Raw genomic sequence first — 18,497 nt, 5'->3', positions numbered from 1 at the left:
AGAGGGAGAATTCACACGAGTCAGTGCTCCTCAAGGCTCAATGTCGACACGTGCACGCTCATGTATTTGTGAGCTGAACAAAAACCAGATTACAAGGTGCAAACCTTCCCTCTGTACGCCATGGAAAGGTGAACAAACTGCCGGGGATGTTCTGATCTGCTGGGCAGCTGATTCCAACACAGGTGGAAGTTAAAGGCCTCACCTACGATCATTGATGGCCCTCTGAAAGGAGATGAGGAGGAATTCCTTCTGTCAGAGGGTGGTGAATCTGTGGGATTCATCGCCACAGATGGTGGTGGAGGCCAAGCCAATGGGTATTTTTAAGGTGGGGATTGACAGATTTTTGATTGGTACGAGTGTCATGGGGAGAAGGCCGGAGAATGGGGTTGAGAGGTAAAGATAGGTTAGCCATGATTGAATGGTGGAGTAGACTTGATGGGCCGAATGGCCTAATTCTGCTCCAATGACTTAAGGATTTATGAGCTTCTACTCCACAGCTCCAACTTTCACAACACACTAACTCCTTCTGGGGAACGATATGAGCTGCACATTATATTGCTTGTTTAATCAACATCAAATTGGCAGAGGATCTGCTCTTGATCATATCCTCTGTTGCGGCTTTTATTTTAGTTTAGTTTAGAGATACAGCGTGGAAACAGGTCTCTCGAGTCTGCCAACCAGCGATCCCCGCTCACACACTACCCTACAAGCACTGGGGACAATTTATACTTTTACCGAAGCCAATTCGCGTACAAACTTGCACGTCTTTGGAGTGTGGGGGGAAACCGAAGCTCCCAGAGAAAACCCACGCAGATCACGGGGAGAACGTGCAAACTCCGTACAGACAGCACCCGCAGGCAGGATCGAACCCGGGTCTTCCTCGTTGTAAGGCAGCAACTCTACCGCTGCGCCACTGCGCCACACTAACACGCAAATGTTGTGAACCAGATCAACAATGAATACGCGCTAACTTGGCCCGGCCGACCCTGCAACGTCGCCATGACAACGGGCCTTCACGGTCAGGCCTAAGATCCCTGCACTTACAACTGGGACTTGCAAATGCCGCCAAACTGGCGACTCTGTGCACTGTCTCAGTGTATGACTACCATATTCAGTATCTGAGATGCTTATCTAAGTTGTATATCTTAGATATGCATCTACGATATACCTTAGATAAGTATATCTAAGGTATATCATAGACATACTTTTTTTTTGTTTTAATTTCGAAAAAACGTATTAAATTATTAAAAAATAATATTGACACTACAATAAAACAAGCCAGAGTCTATGTATATTGCCTATGTATAGCGATACTTATACTGAACTGTGTACACAAATGGATTTCACTGTACCTCGATACACATGACAAATGAAGTCCCGTACCATAACATAACATAACATAACATAACATAACATAACATAACATAACATAACATAACGGCAGGCCTGAGGTTGCTGATACAGTGTGTTGAAGTTCTCTGAACCATTATTGCTCTTACCACTGGACTGTTGCAGGCTCCAGTGTTTAACAAGTCGATCCATTTACACCAACAGTGAATAAGCAGTCTGGTATTTTTACCGAGATCTGCTCACCACTGAAGTGAGGGCAATGCACTCCCCCGTAGTCAGTGGATGGCAGGAACCAGTTAGTACTTTGAACCAATACCGAAAGGAATTTAGCTGTTCCACCAATTTACTTGGGGGTCAAGTCCCTCTGCAGTGAACTGTGACCCATTATAGAGTCTGCTTTCCCTACAACTGGTCCCTGGGGTTGCCTGCATGTTCAGCGCGAGGAGAAACAGACAGCACGAAACGCTGTGTAACTGAGGTGGAATACTTCTGTGCGGGGTGGGTGTATTTGCGGGTGCAGCAGCATCTACGGAGCGAAGGAAATAGGCGACGTTTCGGGCCGAAACCTTTCTTCAGACCCTTATGAATTTTGTACGTTCCTATAAAAGTATCTTTGTATCTATCTTCATCCATATGTAAGGCTGTGGGTTTATCGACATGTATCGACATCGATGCAGATTCATTCATGTTGCTGAGTTAAGTTTGACGTAAAACCTGAGGGGGCAAAGACCTCTGAAACTAATCATCGTACAAGCCATGGCATTTTGTAATTTGACGTAATCACTTGTAAAGCACAGTGTGTTATTCAATGTTTAAGAAGGAACTGCAGATGCTGGAGAATCGAAGGTACACAAAAAAAGCTGGAGAAACTCAGCGGGCGCAGCAGCATCTATGGAGCGAAAGAAATAGGCAACGTTTCGGGATAGGCAACGTTTGTCGGGCCGAAAACCCTGAAGGAAATAGGTAACGTTTCGGGCCGAAACCCTTACGGGTTTCGGCCCGAAACGTTGCCTATTTCCTTCGCTCCATAGATGCTGCTGCACCCGCTGAGTTTCTCCAGCTTTTTTGTGTTATTCAATACTTGCCCACCAGTCGATGAATTACCAGTCATAAAGCAGTTATGAAACTTTTCCTCACATGGGAATTAATTTTGCGTTTACCGTATTTTGAGTTTTTAATGGAGTCACCATTTGATTTGTTGTAGATGTAACAAATAGAAACCTTTGTCAACCGTGAGTAACTGTTGCATAAGTTTACTCAAAGCTCTGGAGTTTAAAGTTTGCTGCTAAAGTTTTAAGCCCAGAATCCACACTGAAAATTCAGGGGAGTAAATAATAGATCTTCTGGCAATTACTGTGGTAAAAGCAATCAGCGGAACGGGACAGAGAGATAGAATCTAACACTGGTAGCCCAGAAATTGCAGTAATAGGATGATAAAACACTCTTGGTCATTCTGAATCTCTATGTTGGCCATTCTGCCCTTCAATCCGGTTCTGTCATTCACTGAGATCGGGACTGGTCTGGTCTTGGGCTTGGTCCTATGTTTCACGATATTCTTGAGAAACTCTTTAAGTGAGCAGGGCATCGGATTAATGAAGAGGCAAATGGTGTGGTCCGTAAAAACTAAAAGTAATTTCTCACAAGAGCCCAGAAAAAAACAGCTGGACATTCAATGCACTCCATTTGACACCCCATCTAAACCAGATGTCCACCTGTTTATTTTATGTGGATTTATGCCTTCACTAGAACTATAAACTAAGGAATGCAATGTAAATTCACTGATCCACTAATACCACTGACAGTACATCCAGTACATCCCCTTCAGGCAGCTGACATTCAGGTACATTTCCTGACACTTGATTGACCTCACTGAGCCAGGCCAATGAATGTTTTTTAAGGTGGCGATTGAATAGATTCTTGATTGGCACGGTTGTTCGGGGTAATAGAGAGAAGGCAGGAGAATGGGGTTGAGGGAAGGAATGTGTTTGAGTCTCAACCGGGCTGTTCGAGGTTGTCAGGCTAAAGAGTGGACCTTTAGGACAATGAAGATAGACACAAAATGCTGGAGTAACTCAGCGGGACAGGCAGCATCTCTGGAGAGAAGGAATGGGTGATGTTTCGGATCGAGACTCTTCTTCAGACTAGTTAGGGATAAGGGAAAGGGGAGAATGTGTCGGAAAGAATTGCAGATGCTGGTTTAAATCAAAGGTAGACACAAAATGCTGGAGTAACTCAGCGGGACAGGCAGCATCTCTGGAGAGAAGGAATGGGTGAGGTTTCGGGTCGAGACCCATCTTCAGACTCTAGTTCTTCAGGCTTCAGTTTCTAGGGAAACGAGAGATATAGACGATGATGTAGAGAGATACAGAACAAAGAATGAAAGATATGCAAAAAGGTAACAATGGTAAAGGAAACAGGCTGTTGTTAGCTGTTTGTTGGGTGTGAATGAGAAGCTGGTGCGACTTGGGTGGGGGAGGGATGGAGAGAGAGGGAATGCAGGGGTTACTTGAAGTTAGAGAAAGCAATATTCATACCACTGGGCTGTAAGCTGCCCAATGGAAATATGAGATGCTGTTCCTCCAATTTGCGTTTAGCCTCACTCTGACAATGGAGGAGGCCCAGGACAGAAAGGTCGGTGCGGGAATGGGAAGGAGAATTAAAGTGTTTAGCAACCGGGAGATCAGGTAGATTCAGGCAGAACGTTGGATATTGATTGTCTCCCTGTTCCTGTAGCTTGATGGCGGTGAATGTTCAGACTCACTCACAGGGAATGGGCCTTTGAACAAAGCTAAAATTCATTCGTTCATATGTTCAAGGAGTGGATTTAGATGGGACATCACGGTTGTAAAGGATGCAGCTGACCCAAGAGTCTGTTTCTGTGTTCTATGACACTGGCACTAAGTTAATGAGCCCACTGTAACTGTGTGTTATCATCAAATGATTCAACCATTCATTCAATGATGCTTTGTCACATGTACATGCTTTGTTTTTGCATACAGCCCGGCAAAATCACACAGCAGACCTCACATATGAATGAATGAATGAATAAGTTTATTGGCCAAGTATTCACATACAAGGAATTTGCCTTGGTGCTCCGCCCGCAATTGACAACATGACATACAGTGATAGTTAGGAATGACACATAAAACATTAAACATTAATAATAAAACATTATTGATTAAACATGTGAATTAAATAAAATACCAGAGCAAAAGGAGGCTACAGATTTTTGGTTATTGAGTAGAGCTACTGCTCGTGGAAAAAAACTGGTTTTATGTCTGGCTGTGGCAGCTTTGACGGTCCGGAGACGCCTTCCAGAGGGAAGTGATTCAAAGAAGTGATTCAAAGAGCACTCCACATTGGCAGTACACAAGAATCGTCATGTTTCTGGCACCGAAAAAGTTACAAAAAGATAATCGAACAGTCTTATCTTCTGCCTGCCTCTGCATATGGCCCCCTATCGGCTACCCCTTTGATCTCGGCGACCCACCTTGCCGGGAAACCCCCACCCCCCTTCGCTCTCGCTAATCCACCGTGCTCTCAACATCAAATACAGCGAACCTGTAGCAGTGTAGGAAGGAACTGCAGATCCTCAGCGTGTGTTCTGTGTTTGATCTGCGCATCTTGTGAGCATCCGTGAGCCCGTCTTATGAGCAGCTGTAGCAGTTTTTTTGGCCACATCTGCTCTCTGTCTCCCTCCATAGTTATGACACCAGTCGCATTTGGTTGGGTGATCTATGTTGCTTACTGGGCTGAGCAAAATCTTGTTGCCAGAGAGCAACTCACACAGTCTGTGTCTTTGTAATCTGTCAATGCTTCTGGGGGGGGGTGAGACAGAGAGAGGTTCCCATTCCTGATCACATCCGCTCACAGCCCCAGCTGTCGGGACTCAGGCCAGAGAGAATTGAGCCAGCAGAGTAAGTTCACCCAAAGACAATAGACAATGGGTGCAGGAGTAGGCCATTCGGCCCATCCAGCCAGCACCGCCATTCAATGTGATCATGGCTGAGCATCCCCAATCAGTACCCCGTTCCTGCCTTCTCCCCATAACCCCTGACTCTGCTATTTTTAAGAGCCCTATCTAGCTCTTCCTTGAAAGCATCCAGAGAACCGGCCTCCACCGCCCTCTGAGGCAGAGAATTCCACACTCACAGAGGGGTGTGTAAAATCTAAATGGCCTACTCCTTATTCTTAAACTGTGACCCCCTGGTTCTGGACTCCCCCAACATCGGGAACATGTTTCCTGCCTCTAGTGTGTCCAAGACTAGTGTGTGTAAAGGCAACGTTTGTCTTTAAACAATTCTTCGCCTGAGCAGGGCATGGAAGCCTCGACCACACGGAAACCACTTTCGACCATTAGGGAGAGTGACCAAAACCTCCAGTGACCTCATGGAAACCTTGGGTGGAGGACAAGGTCACCAGAGGTTGCTGGTTAGGTCTCCTAAGTGGGACAGGGGCTTAAGGCAGCCACTGCCATTGCGCCACTGTGCCACCTTGTGTCGATCTTAAGTCAGGAACATCGTAGGGAAGAGAAACGGGGTCGTTGTTTTGGGTCAAGGATTGGAAAAGTTGAGAAGAGACTCTGGGAGAGCGGGAGGTGGAGGGTTAATCTGAAGACAGTCCGTCTGAACTCTCCACCTCTGATGAGCTGCTGAGCGATTCCACCATTGTCTGTTTTTGTTTCACTTGGCATCAAGTTGGTACCTCTCATTCCTGCTCAGGCATTCCAGCTCGGATGGTATAGAATCAAGTCCTGGAGTCATACATCGAGGAACCATGCTCAACATGCTCATTCAGCTCAACTTGCCCATGCCGACCAACATGCCCCAACTACACTAGTCCCACCGGCCTGCGTTCGGCCCATATCCCTCTAAACCTGTCCTATCCATGTACTTCTCCAAATTTGTTTTAAACATTGTGATTGTAGAATAGAATAGAATAGAATGCATTTTACTGTCATTCAAACAGACAAGGTTTGAACGAAATTTCATTCCTACAATCATGTCATTACAAAAAAAAAAACAGGACACACACTTAACACAATTTACACAAACATCCAAACTTACACAGTGAATCTCCTCTCTGTGATGGAAGGCAAAGTCTTATCTCTTCCCTTTGTTCTTCTCCCGCGGTCCAGCAGTCCAACTGCAGCGTTGAGGCGACTGGGGCTCATGATGTTAAAGCCCCCGGCGGGCGATGGTAAGTCCCGCGGCCATTTAAGCCGCGCCGGGCGATGTTAGGCCCCGCTCCGAGTCATTTCAACACTGCGATTCCTGCCTCTACCTGCCTCAACTACCTCCTCTGCCAGTTTGTATCATCTACCCATCAACCTTTGTGTAAAAAAAGTTGCCCCTCAGATTCCTAATAAACTTTTTCCCCCTGACCTTAAACCTACGTCCTCTGGTCCTTGATTCCCCTTCTCTGGGCAAAAGACCTTGTGCATTTAGCCTATCTTTTCCGCTTGATCTTATACACCTCTATAAGATGACCCCTCATCCTCCTGCACTCCAAGGAACAGACTCCCAGCTGCTCAAACTCTCGCTGTAGCTCAGGGCCTTGAGTCCTGGCAACATCCTCGTAAATTTGAACTCATGGCTCAGGGACGGGACAAGCAACTCAAAACTCCGACAGAATTCGGAATGGTAGAACACAGAACAGTACAACATTCGACCCATAATGTATGTATTCAAAATGATGCCAAGTTAAAATGATCTCATCTGCCTGCACGTGATGAGATCAATATTCATACCATGACGTTGTAAGCTGCCCAAGCAAAACCTGCGGCCCTGTTAATGATTGTGGTTCTACCCTTTATCCTTGATTTGTACACTGTAGACAGCTTGATTGTAATAATGTATAGTCTTTTCTTTGACTGGATAGAACACAATGATTTGCACTCGACAGTAAACCAATAGACAATGGACAAACGGTGCAGGAGTAGGACATTTGGCCCTTCGAGCCAGCACCGCCATTCAATGTGATCATGGCTGATCATCCCCAATCAGTACCCCGTTCCTGCCTTCTCCCCATATCCCCTGACTCCGCTATTTTTAAGAGCCCTATCTAGCTCTCTCTGGAAAGCATCCAGAGAACCGGCCTCCACCGCCCTCTGTGAGGCAGAGAATTCCACAGACTCACCACTCTCTGTGGGAAAACGTGTTTCCTCGTCTCCGTTCTAAATGGTTTACCCCTTATTCTTAAACAGTCATGAGTATAGAGTGAGTACAGCAGGGGGCCAAGCCATAATGGACAAAGGAGGGGGGGGGGGGGGGGGGGATGGGGAGAATGGTATCTGTTATGGCCGATTATATTGAACCATCCTACCACAACCGGACAGCAGTCCTGAACTACCATCCACCTCATTGGAGACCCCTGGACTATCTTTGACCTGACCTTTGACCTTCTTATGTGCTGTTCCAGGTGTGGACTCCAATATATTGGCGAGACCAAGCGCAGACTGAGTAATCCTTTCGCTGAACACCTCCGCTCAGTCCGTCACTTTAACTCCCCCGCCCATTCCTACGCTGACCTTTCTGTCATGACTGTAATTCTCCGAGTTCGAATCAGGGGAAACTCGGGGAGAACTCTTGAATGAGCTCGCACAGTGGGACAGCCCCCCGTTACTATCCCAACATGGCAGACTTCTAAACGGAACTAATCGAGACTCCTCGCACTCTTGCGTGTTCCCGGAGAGAGGAATCGGAGCTATCTTTAGGCCTATCGTTTTGTTTGCCTTGCAAAGGTCCTCGTGTGCTCACACACTTCCAAAGAAATTATTTTCACGGCACCTCTTCTGACCTTGGGAGGCTCCAATGATCTTAGAGCTATTGAACGAGTCCTTGAAGCGAGGTTAGTGTTATCGTGTACAAAGTGTTGTTGTTTTAGGTACTTGTGCCACTGCTAGATTAACATCGACTGCTTAACCAGAAGAAAGACAATGGGAGTCACCTAAAGGGCAGCAGTCTCTCTCTGGTAACAAACAGCTTCTTTTTAAAAACATAGAGAATCTTTGTCCCGTATTTCATAAGAATTTCATAAATTATTTTAAAAACATCCCGTGCGAATCACTTCATACGAGGTGGGACAGCACACAGACGGAAAAAACTGTCTATTGCACAGCAAGCAAAGAGCATATCTTCCATCTATTTACAGATAAAATTAACTAATGCATCTTCTCCCAGTAAACAAGGAAATGCAGATGCTGGTTTACAAAGAAAGACACAAAGTGCTGGAGTAACTCAGCAGGTCAGGCAGCATCTCTGGAAAAGGTAGACACTAAATGCTGGAGTGACTCAGCGGGACAGGCAGCATCTCTGGAGAGAAGGAATGGGTGACGTTTCGGGTCGAGACTCTTCTTCAGGCTGGAGACAATTGATAGGTGACATTGAATCTCTGGAGACCATTGCTAGGTGACATTTCCGGGTCGGTAGCCTTCTGAGTCGTTTATTTTATTGTCACGTGTACCGAGGTACAGAGAAAAGCTTTTGTTGCGTGCTAACCAGTCAGTAGAGAGACAATACATGATTACAGTCGAGCCATCCACAGTGTACAGATACATGATAAGGGAATAATGTTCAGTGCAAGGTAATGCCAGTAAAGTCTGATCAAAGATAGTCCGAGGGTCACTAAAGAGGTAGATAGTAGCTCAGGACCGCTCTCTAGTGGTCGGATGGTTCAGTTGCCTGATAACAGCTGGGAAGAAATTGTCCCTGAATCTGGAGGTGTGCGTTTTCACATGTCTATGGGAGACATCAGTCTTTGCCTGATGGGAGAGGGGAGAAGAGGGAGTGGCCGGGGGGTGCAGTGGCTATACAAAGGATCATTCATTTATGTTTTGTCAAGCAAGGTTCGCCATCCTAACGAAGGTAGAGACAAAACGCTGGAGTAACTCAGCAGGTCAGGCAGCATCTCTGGAGAGACGGAAGAGGTGACGTTTCGAGTCGAGGCTCTTCTTCAGACTATTTTGTGGATGGGGGGGGGGGGGGGGGTTGAACAATATTGATTTTGTTTAAGTTACTGAACTGTTTTTATTGTTTATTAATTATATATTGAGCACTGGTTTTCCATCGTTCCGTTTCGCTACATATGACAATAAACCCCTCTTGACTCTTGGCCTCACATTGACCATTGAACCTTCCAGCACCATAAGATAACATTCAGTTCCAGCTCTGGAGGAGAGTTGTTTCACCCTGCTCAGAGAGCAAAAGGTTTCCACTCTGAGTACATGTTCAATTCGCTGTCAAATGTTAGTTTTAACTGCTCCAGTCCCCATCCTTCTCTCCACTTCCCCCACCGCTCACCCTGGTTAAATGGAGATCGTAACAACTCGCCTGTCAGACGTGGCTGCTTAATGTGAATGGAGAGATGCCATTGTGAACTAACCCAGGTCACAATGCTGGGGGGGGCAGAGTGGCGCAGTGGTAGAGTTGCTGCCTCACCGCCAGAGACCCGAGTTTGATCCTCACTAAGGGGGCAGTCAGGCAAGCTCCTCTGCTGTCATGCTGTGAAAACAGAGAGGATAAGACAGAATTTGTTCCCACAGGCCACTAGGACTGTAAACTCCTATCTCACCAGGAACTAACTTAAAGTTGTGTTGTGTCTTTTGAAAAAAAAAAAATCTCTAAAATGTAAATACTGTCTATTCTGTTCTGTTGTTCTGCTGTGTTTGCACAATCTGCAGGCATTGCCACTTTCATTCCACTGCACATCTTGTTTGTGTGTATGTGATAAATAAACTTGACTTGACCAAACTTGACTTGAGTCTGCACGGAGTTTGTACCTTCTCCCCGTGACCTGGGCGTGGGTTTTCTTCCAGATCTTCGGTTAGCTCCCACAGTCAAAAGACATACAGGTTTATAGTACGTCAATTGGCTTATGAAAATTGTCAATTGTCCCCGGTGTGTGTGGATAGTGTGCGTGTACGGGTGATCGCTGGTCGGCACAGACTCAGTGGACCAAGGGACCTGTTTCTCTAAAGTAATAAAAGTCAACAAAGATACTCATTGGAGAATGAAGCTGATGACTGCATGGGTTCAATCCTGACCATGGGTGTCTGTCTGCATGGAGTTTGTACATTCTCCTCTTGATCTGCATGGGTTATCTCCAGAATGTTCTGGTTTCATAGAAACATAGAAAACAGGTGCAGGAGTAGAGGCCATTCGGCCCTTCGAGCCTGCACCGCCATTCAATATGATCATGGCTGATCATCCAACTCAGTATCCTGTACCTCCCTTCTCTCCATACCCCCTGATCCCATTAGCCACAAGGGCCACATCTAACTCCCTCTTAAATATAGCCAATGAACTGTGGCCTCAACTACCTTCTGTGGCAGAGAATTCCACAGATTCACCACTCTCTGTGTGAAAAATGTTTTCCTCATCTCGGTCCTAAAAGATTTCCCCCTTATCCTTAAACTGTGTGACCCCTTGTCCTGGACTTCCCCAACATCGGGAACAATCTTCCTGCATCTAGCCTGTCCAACCCCTTAAGAATTTTGTAAGTTTCTAGAAGATCCCCCCTCAATCTTCTAAATTCTAGCGAGTACAAGCCACCCACATTCTAAAGAAGTACAGCTTCGTAGGTTAATTGGCTTGGTTTCAATGTACATTGTCCCTAGTTTGTGTAGGATAGTATTAGTGTGCGGGGGATAGGTGCGGATTCGGTGGGCTGAAGGGCCTGTTTCCGCGCTGTATCTCTAAACTAAACTAAGCTATACGTGCGGAGCCTGTGCGACACCTTGTGGACAGTCCCCAGCACTGCAGTCAGCTCCCTCAGTAACCACAAACCAACCATTCACTGCCCGTGTGGGTGGGGACTGCAGATCCTGGTTTACAGCCATAGACACAAAAAGCTGGAGTAACTCAGCGGGACAGGCAGTATCTCTGGAGAGAAGGAATGGGTGACGTTTCGGGTCGAGGCCCTGCTGCCTGACTGCCTATCAGCTGCAATCAAAGCTAAAAGTGTGGCATTAAGTTATTTTTACAAACAGATCCTTGTAAATGCTGAAGAAGGGTTTCGGCCCGAAACGTTGCCTATTTCCTTCGCTCCATAGATGCTGCTGCACCCGCTGAGTTTCTCCAGCTTTTTTGTGTAACCTTCGATTCTCCAGCATCTGCAGTTCCCTCTTAAACTCCTTGTAAATGCTAGTATTTTGTACAATGATGAAAAACTCCTTTGAACTATCTGTTCAATGAAATAGAATAACTTACCAGTAATTTTATACGAGGTGCTTTTTGTGTTTAACTTTTAAATAATTTGCACTTACAGAGTGCCGTTCATATCTTTCATTACATCCCCCAGCGCTTTATAAAATAAACTAGAACTTCAATGTGCAGGAAGGAACTGCAGATGCTGGTTTACACCGAAGATAGACACAAAACGCTGGAGTAACTCAGCGGGACAGGCAGCATCTCTGGAGAGAAGGGGAATGGGTCGATACCCTTCTTCAATAGACAATAGACAATAGGTGCAGGAGTAGGCCCTTCGGCCCTTCGAGCCAGCACCGCCATTCAATGTGGTCATGGCTGATCATCCACAATCAGTACCCCGTTCCTGCCTTCTCCCCATATCCCCTAACCACGCTATTTTTAAGAGCCCTATCTAGCTCTCTCTTGAATGTATCCAAATAACCTGCCTCCATCGCCCTCTGAGGCAGAGAATTCCACACTCACCACTCTCTGTGAGAAAAAGTGTTTCCTCGTCTCCGTTCTAAATGGCTAACTCCTTATTCTTAACCTGTGTGTGGCCCCTGGTTCTGGACTCCCCCAACATCGGGAACATGTTTCCTGCCTCTAGCGTGTCCAAACCCTTAATAATCTTATATGTTTCAATGAGATGCCCTCTCATCCTTCTAAACTCCAGAGTGTACAAGCCTGAGAGTCAGGGGAGAGGAAAGCTAGAGATTTTGCAGGGTACAAAGTGGATGAAAAGTGTGAAAATGACAGATCAAAGCAGACGATGGTCAAGGAAATGGAGGATGGTTCATTGTTGGCTGAGGGGAAGGTGAGAATGATGCATACAAACTAACATTAATCAGGAAGACAGTGAAACTAGCCGGAGACCGGGGATAGGGGAGGGATGCAGAGAGAGGGAAAGCAAGGGTCACTTGAAGTTAGAGAAATCAATATTCGCAACACTGGTTGCTTTCCCTCTCTGTACAGGTGATGTCTGTACGGAGTTTGTAGTTCTCCCTGTGACCGCGTGGGTTTTCTCTGGGTGCTCTGGTTTCTCCTTACCTTGGAGGACTTACACAGTTCCCGCTGCACCAAAAAAACCCAGAATATCATAAAGGACATTTCCCACCCCGGACACTCCCTGTTTGAACTGTTGCCGTCAGGCAGACGGTACAGATCTACAAGGACAAGGACAAATAGACTAAAAAACAGTTTTTACCCCACTGCTATAAAAGCACTAAATGTAGCCGCCAAGGAACGCAGGGGCGATACAGACTAAGGGACTGTGGTAACTGTGAAATCGACAGAAGGATGGAGGGTTGGGTGTGTATGCGTGCTTTGTCCGTGATATTTATTTAGTTGTTTATCTTTATTATTTTACCGTGTATGTATCGTTAGCTTTAGAAATGTTTGAATGCTGTACTGACTGGCTGACATTTTAAATTTTGTTGTACATGGTCCATGTTACAATGACAATAAAGAAACTATTCTATTCTATTCTATTCTATTTCCTCCCACATCACAAAGACGTGCAGGCTTGTAGGTTACTTGGCTGTCTGTCACGCTGTATCTCGAAACTAAACTAATTATAGTGTTGCAGGGTAACAGCATTACCTTTGCAGAGAAAAGCGCAAGGTCGGGAATGGGGTAGTTTGGAGGATTGGCGCGACACCCTAGCTTATGGGAGAAAAACAATTCCGGATGGCCTGCCAACTCAGTGTAAAATCACACAGAGTGGGAAAAAGCCCTTCGGCCCTTCTAGAGCATACTGTATATCAAACACCCATTTACACTTGAACCAACACTTTGAAGGAGAGGGGACTAATCAATAGAGCCCATCCTATTGAGATAGATGATACAATATTAGATCTTAGGTTGACTCTATAACTTAGTTTAGCTTAGTTTAGAGATATAGTGCGGAAAAAGGTTCTTCAGCCCATCGAGTCCGCACTGACCAGCGATCCCTACACACTAACACTATCCAACGTACGCTTGGGGCAATTTAAAATTTCACCGAGGCCAATTAGCCTACAAACCTTTGTAGTGTGGGAGGAAGCCAGAGCTCCTGGAGAAAACCCACGCAGGTTACGGGGGAGTACGTGCGAACTCCGTACAGACAGCACCCGTGGCCGGGGTCTCTGGCGCTGCAAGGTGCAGCATCGAGCTGCCCAGTTCACAACTCACTGCATCAACGTGTACGGATTGTGCTTGAAACAAGGCTAATTCTTCTGTTTCCTTTCTAATCTTCAGGAGGAAATGTTGCAAGGGTTACAGATTTGTGCTTGGCCAGTGTATTCCCGAGGGTAAGTGGTTTATTCACGTTGAGTTACTCCAGCTTTTTGTGTCTATCATTGAGTCTGAAGGGCTTTGACTTGAAATGACACCAGTCCATGTTGTCCAGAGAGGCTGCACGGCCCGCTGAATTACTCCAGTTCCCCTTCCCAGTTCTAATGCCCCCGTCCCACTTAGGAAACCTGACGGAAACCTCTGGAGACTTTGTGCCCCCACCCAAGGTTTCCGTGCGGTTCCCGGAGGTTTTTGTCAGTCTCCCTACCTGCTTCCACTACCTGCAACCTCCGGCAACCACCTGCAACCTCCGGGAACCGCACGGAAACCTTGGGTGGGGCGCAAAGTCTCCAGAGGTTTCCGTTCAGGTTTCCTAAGTGGGACAGACAGGGGCATTACTGTCTCCAGCTACATTCTATCTTTGTCCCGCCCTCTCCCCTGATATCAGTCTGAAGAAGGGTCTCGACCTGAAACGTCACCCATTCCTTCTCCCCAGAGATGCTGCCTGTGCCCCTGAGTTACTCCAGCTATTTGTGTCTAGGGCAGGCAGCATCTCTGGAGAACATGGATAGGTGACATTTTGGGTCAGGACTCATCCTCAGACAGATTGTAGGAGAGGAGAAAATGTTGGAGTCTATGGAGCTGAGGATGGGATGAGGCCCGGCAAATGTTTTGGTGGATACAAGGGAGGGTTTTTTTTCTGCTGGACAGATGGTTGGACAAAGGCCAGAGTTGATCAAAGAAAAAGTGTGAGATGAAGAGATAAAGATAGAAGAGATACGAATATAAGTGGGAGGAATATAGAGGACAGAGCCTTGAGTCTTTGATGGGACTTGACATTTACTCGTTGGAGTTTAGAAGGATGAGGTTGGAATCTCATTGAAACCTGACAAATATACCTGCAGTATAATGTGGATAAATGTGAGGTTATCCACTTTGGTGGCAAAAATAGGAAAGCAGACTGTTATCTAAATGATGGCCGATTAGGAAAAGGGGAGATGCAATGAGACCTGGGTGTCATGGTACACAAGTCATTAAAAGTAGGCATGCAGGTGCAGCAGGCAGTGAAGAAAGCAAATGGTATGTTAGCATTCATAGCAAAAGGATTTGAGTATAGGAACAGGGAGGTTGTACTGCAGTTGTACAGGGTCTTGGTGAGACCACAGCTGGAGTATTGCGTACAGTTTTGGTCTCCAAATCGGAGGAAGGACATTATTGCCATAGAGGGAGTGCAGAGACTGATTCCTGGGATGTCAGGACTTTCATATGAAGAAAGACTGGATAGACTTGGCTTGTACTCGCTAGAATTTAGGAGATTGAGGGGGGATCTTATAGAAACGTACAAAATTCTTAAGGGGTTGGACAGGCTAGATGCAGGAAGATTGTTCCCGATGTTGGGGAAGTCCGGGACAAGGGGTCACAGCTTAAGGATAGAGGGGAAATCCTTTAAGACCGAGATGAGAAAAACATTTTTCACACAGAGAGTGGTGAATCTCTGGAACTCTCTGCCACAGAAGGTAGTCGAGGCCACAGTTCATTGGCTATATTTAAGAGGGAGTTAGATGTGGCCCTTGTGGCTAAAGGGATCAGGGGGTATGGAGAGAAGGCAGGTACGGGATACTGAGTTGGATGGTCAGCCATGATCACATTGAATGGCGGTGCAGGCTCGAAGGGCCGAATGGCCTACTCCTGCACCTATTTTCTATGTATCTATGTAAATAATGAACGAAAGGCCTGGATAGAGTGCACATGGAGAGGATGTTTCCACTAGTGAGAGAATCTAGGACCAGAGGGCACAGCCAGAGAATAAAAGGATGTACCTATAGTATGGAGATGAGGGGGAATTTCTTTAGCCAGAGGGTGGTGAATCTATATAATTCATTGCCACAGACGGCGGTGGAGGCCAAGTCATTTGGATATTTTTAAAGCAGGGATTGATATGTTCTTGTGTTCAAGAAGGAACTGCAGATGCTGGAAAATTGAAGGTAGACAAAAATGCTGGAGAAACTCAGCGGGTGCAGCAGCATCTATGGAGCGAAGTAAATAGGCAACGTTTCGGGTCTGAAGAAGGATTTCGGCCCGAAACGTTACCTATTTCCTTTGTTCCATAGATGCTGCTGCACCCGCTGAGTCTCTCCAGCATTGATATGTTCTTGATTAGTAAAGGTGTCAAAGATTACGGGGAGAAGGCAGGAGAATGGGGTTGACAGGGAATGAAACAGACCAGCTATCATTGAATGGGGGAGCAGACGTGATGGGCCAAATGGCTAATTTTGTTCCAATTTCTTACAAATGAATGTCGTGTTTTAACAGTGCTTAACTTTAACACCGTTCAACTCTAATAACTCTTAATTTCTGTCTTAAATGAACCAAATGTCCCCAAGTACAACAAGCTCTTCCACACAGCTGCTGCCAGCTGTGGCTCATCCTTTTTGTAAAGGAGTATTTCCTGACATCCATCTATAAACTCTCCCTTCATAACCCTGATGTCAATGCACTCCTGCCCTGTTGCAGCAAACCTCCCCAGGTTTATATTGTCAATATTTGGCTGAACCTTTACAAAGCTCTGCATGTGATATTTGTTTCTGAGTGCCTCTACTCCTCTCTCACATTGCTCTCTGCTCGAATCACCCCTTTGCTCCCTGTGTAGTTAATCTCAGGCTTGGGGGGGGGGGGGGTGTGCCACGGCAACTCATTAATCTCCCAAGGTACAGTCTGACTAAAATATACGCAGTCACGGGATTGCCGATGAGGAAGGCCACATCAGTCTTGCTGGAGATTTGGAAGGCCACGTGGGCGGTACAGCACCAGAGATCCGGGTTCGATCCCGACTACGGGTGCTGTCTGTACGGAGTTTGCACGCACTGCCCGTGAACTGCGCGGGTTTTCTCCGAGATCTTCGGTTTCCTCCCACACTCCAAAGACGTACAGGTTCGTAAGCTAATTGGCTTGGTAGGAATGAAAAATTGTCCCGAGTGTGTAAATGTGCGGGGATCGCTGGGAGGATTCTGTGGGCCCATTGGTTTGTTTCCACGCTGTATCTCTAAACTAAACTAAAAAATCCTGGAGTTTCCCACCCAACTGTTAGACCGCAGCAATTCAAGGTGGTGGCTTGCAAGATGAGAGGAGAGTCTGAAGAAGGGTTTCGGCCCGAAACGTTGCCTATTTCCTTCGCTCCATAGATGCTGCCGCACCCACTGAGTTTCTCCAGCATTTTTGTCTACCTTCGATTTTTCCAGCATCTGCAGTTCTTTCTTAAATAAAAAAATGATGCTTTCTTGACTGTGTTCTCAATGGTCCAATCCACTTTCAAGGGTATACATGCATGCTGACCCAGTTCCCTACCTCCCGAGTCATCTAATCTTGTTGAGTTGAATCTAATCTAATCTAATCTGTGTGGGAAGGAACTGCAGATGCTGGTTTACAGAGGGCAGTGGAGGCCAAATCACTGGATGGATTTAAGAGAGAGTTAGATAGAGCTCTCAGGGCGAGTGGAATTAAGCGATATGGGGAGAAGGCAGGCACGGGTTATTGATTGGGGATGATCAGCCATGATCACAATAAATGGCGGTGCTGGCTCGAAGGACCGAATGGCCTCCTCCTGCACCTATTTTCTATGTTTCTATGTAACTGAAGATAGGCACAAAATGCTGGAGTAACTCAGCGGGACAGGCAGCATCTCTGAACACAAAATGCTGGAGTAAAAAGCAGTCTTGAAGAAGAGTCTCGACCCGATACATCACCCATTCCTTCTCTCCAGAGATGCTGCCTGTCTCGCTGAGTTACTCCAGCATTTTGTGTCTATCCCAGATCATCTGTTGGAGCCATGACAAAGGGCTACTGTCATTAACATGGATGCTACATACAACAGGCAGCAACCTACTATCCCCAATTAGACCTGAAATTGTACCTCCTCCTGAAGTCTAATATGCAGAGCCAGCACAAGTCGTGGCTGCCGTGGGCATTGGTGAACATCGCACTATTGAAAGGAAAAGAAAAAAAAAATAATATTTGTATCATATTTTTCATCATCTCAAAGTACAGTGAAAGAAATATTCTCGTATCTGAGAACTGCAGATGCTGGTTTACAAAAAAATGTTAGGTAGACAAAAATGCTGGAGAAACTCAGCGGGCGAGGCAGCATCTATGGAGCGAAGGAAATAGGCAACATTTCGGGCCGAAACCCTTCTTCAAAACTGTTCTCCACAGATGATGCCTGACCCTGACGCTGAGTTACTCCAGTACTTTGTGCTTTTCCCCGTATCCTCACTCAGTGTGGCGCGTACATGGACAAGCTACTGGAGGAGGTAAGTGTAGGAAGGAACTGCAGATGCTGGTTTACATCGAAGATACTGGACACAAAATGCTGGAGTAACTCAGCAGGACAGGCAGCGTCTCTGGATGGTCGAGGCAGGTACAATAACAACATTTACAAGACACTTGGACAGGTACATGATTTGGAAAAGTTTAGAAGGATATGGACAAAGTGCAGACAAATTGGACTAGTTCAGACGGGACATCTTAGATGACATGGATTGGACCAAAGGGCCTGTTCCTTTGCTGAATTACTATATGATACCAAGTTGCACATTCTTAACACTCAACAGAATAGAGTCATAGATTGATGCAGCGTGGAAACAGGCCCTTCGGCCCAACTTGCCCACACCAGCCAACAAGTCCCAGCTACAC

The 18,497-nt window shown here is 46.2% G+C and overlaps 1 protein-coding gene across 1 annotated transcript in view; it reads left to right on the top strand.

Moving 5' to 3' along the window:
- LOC129713596 (collagen and calcium-binding EGF domain-containing protein 1-like) overlaps positions 1-18,497 on the top strand; it is a 98,189-nt gene that overhangs the window by 35,791 nt on the left and 43,901 nt on the right. Inside the window, exon 3 of the mRNA XM_055662784.1 lies at positions 13,773-13,825. Coding sequence (XP_055518759.1) covers positions 13,773-13,825 — 53 coding nt within the window. The remainder of the gene's footprint in view (positions 1-13,772; positions 13,826-18,497) is intronic.

Source organism: Leucoraja erinacea, chromosome 36 (assembly GCF_028641065.1).
Source record: "Leucoraja erinacea ecotype New England chromosome 36, Leri_hhj_1, whole genome shotgun sequence".
Classification (NCBI taxonomy): domain Eukaryota; kingdom Metazoa; phylum Chordata; class Chondrichthyes; order Rajiformes; family Rajidae; genus Leucoraja; species Leucoraja erinaceus.
The sequence above is the reverse complement of the archived record's forward strand: the minus strand, read 5'-3'. Positions and strand labels throughout refer to the sequence as shown.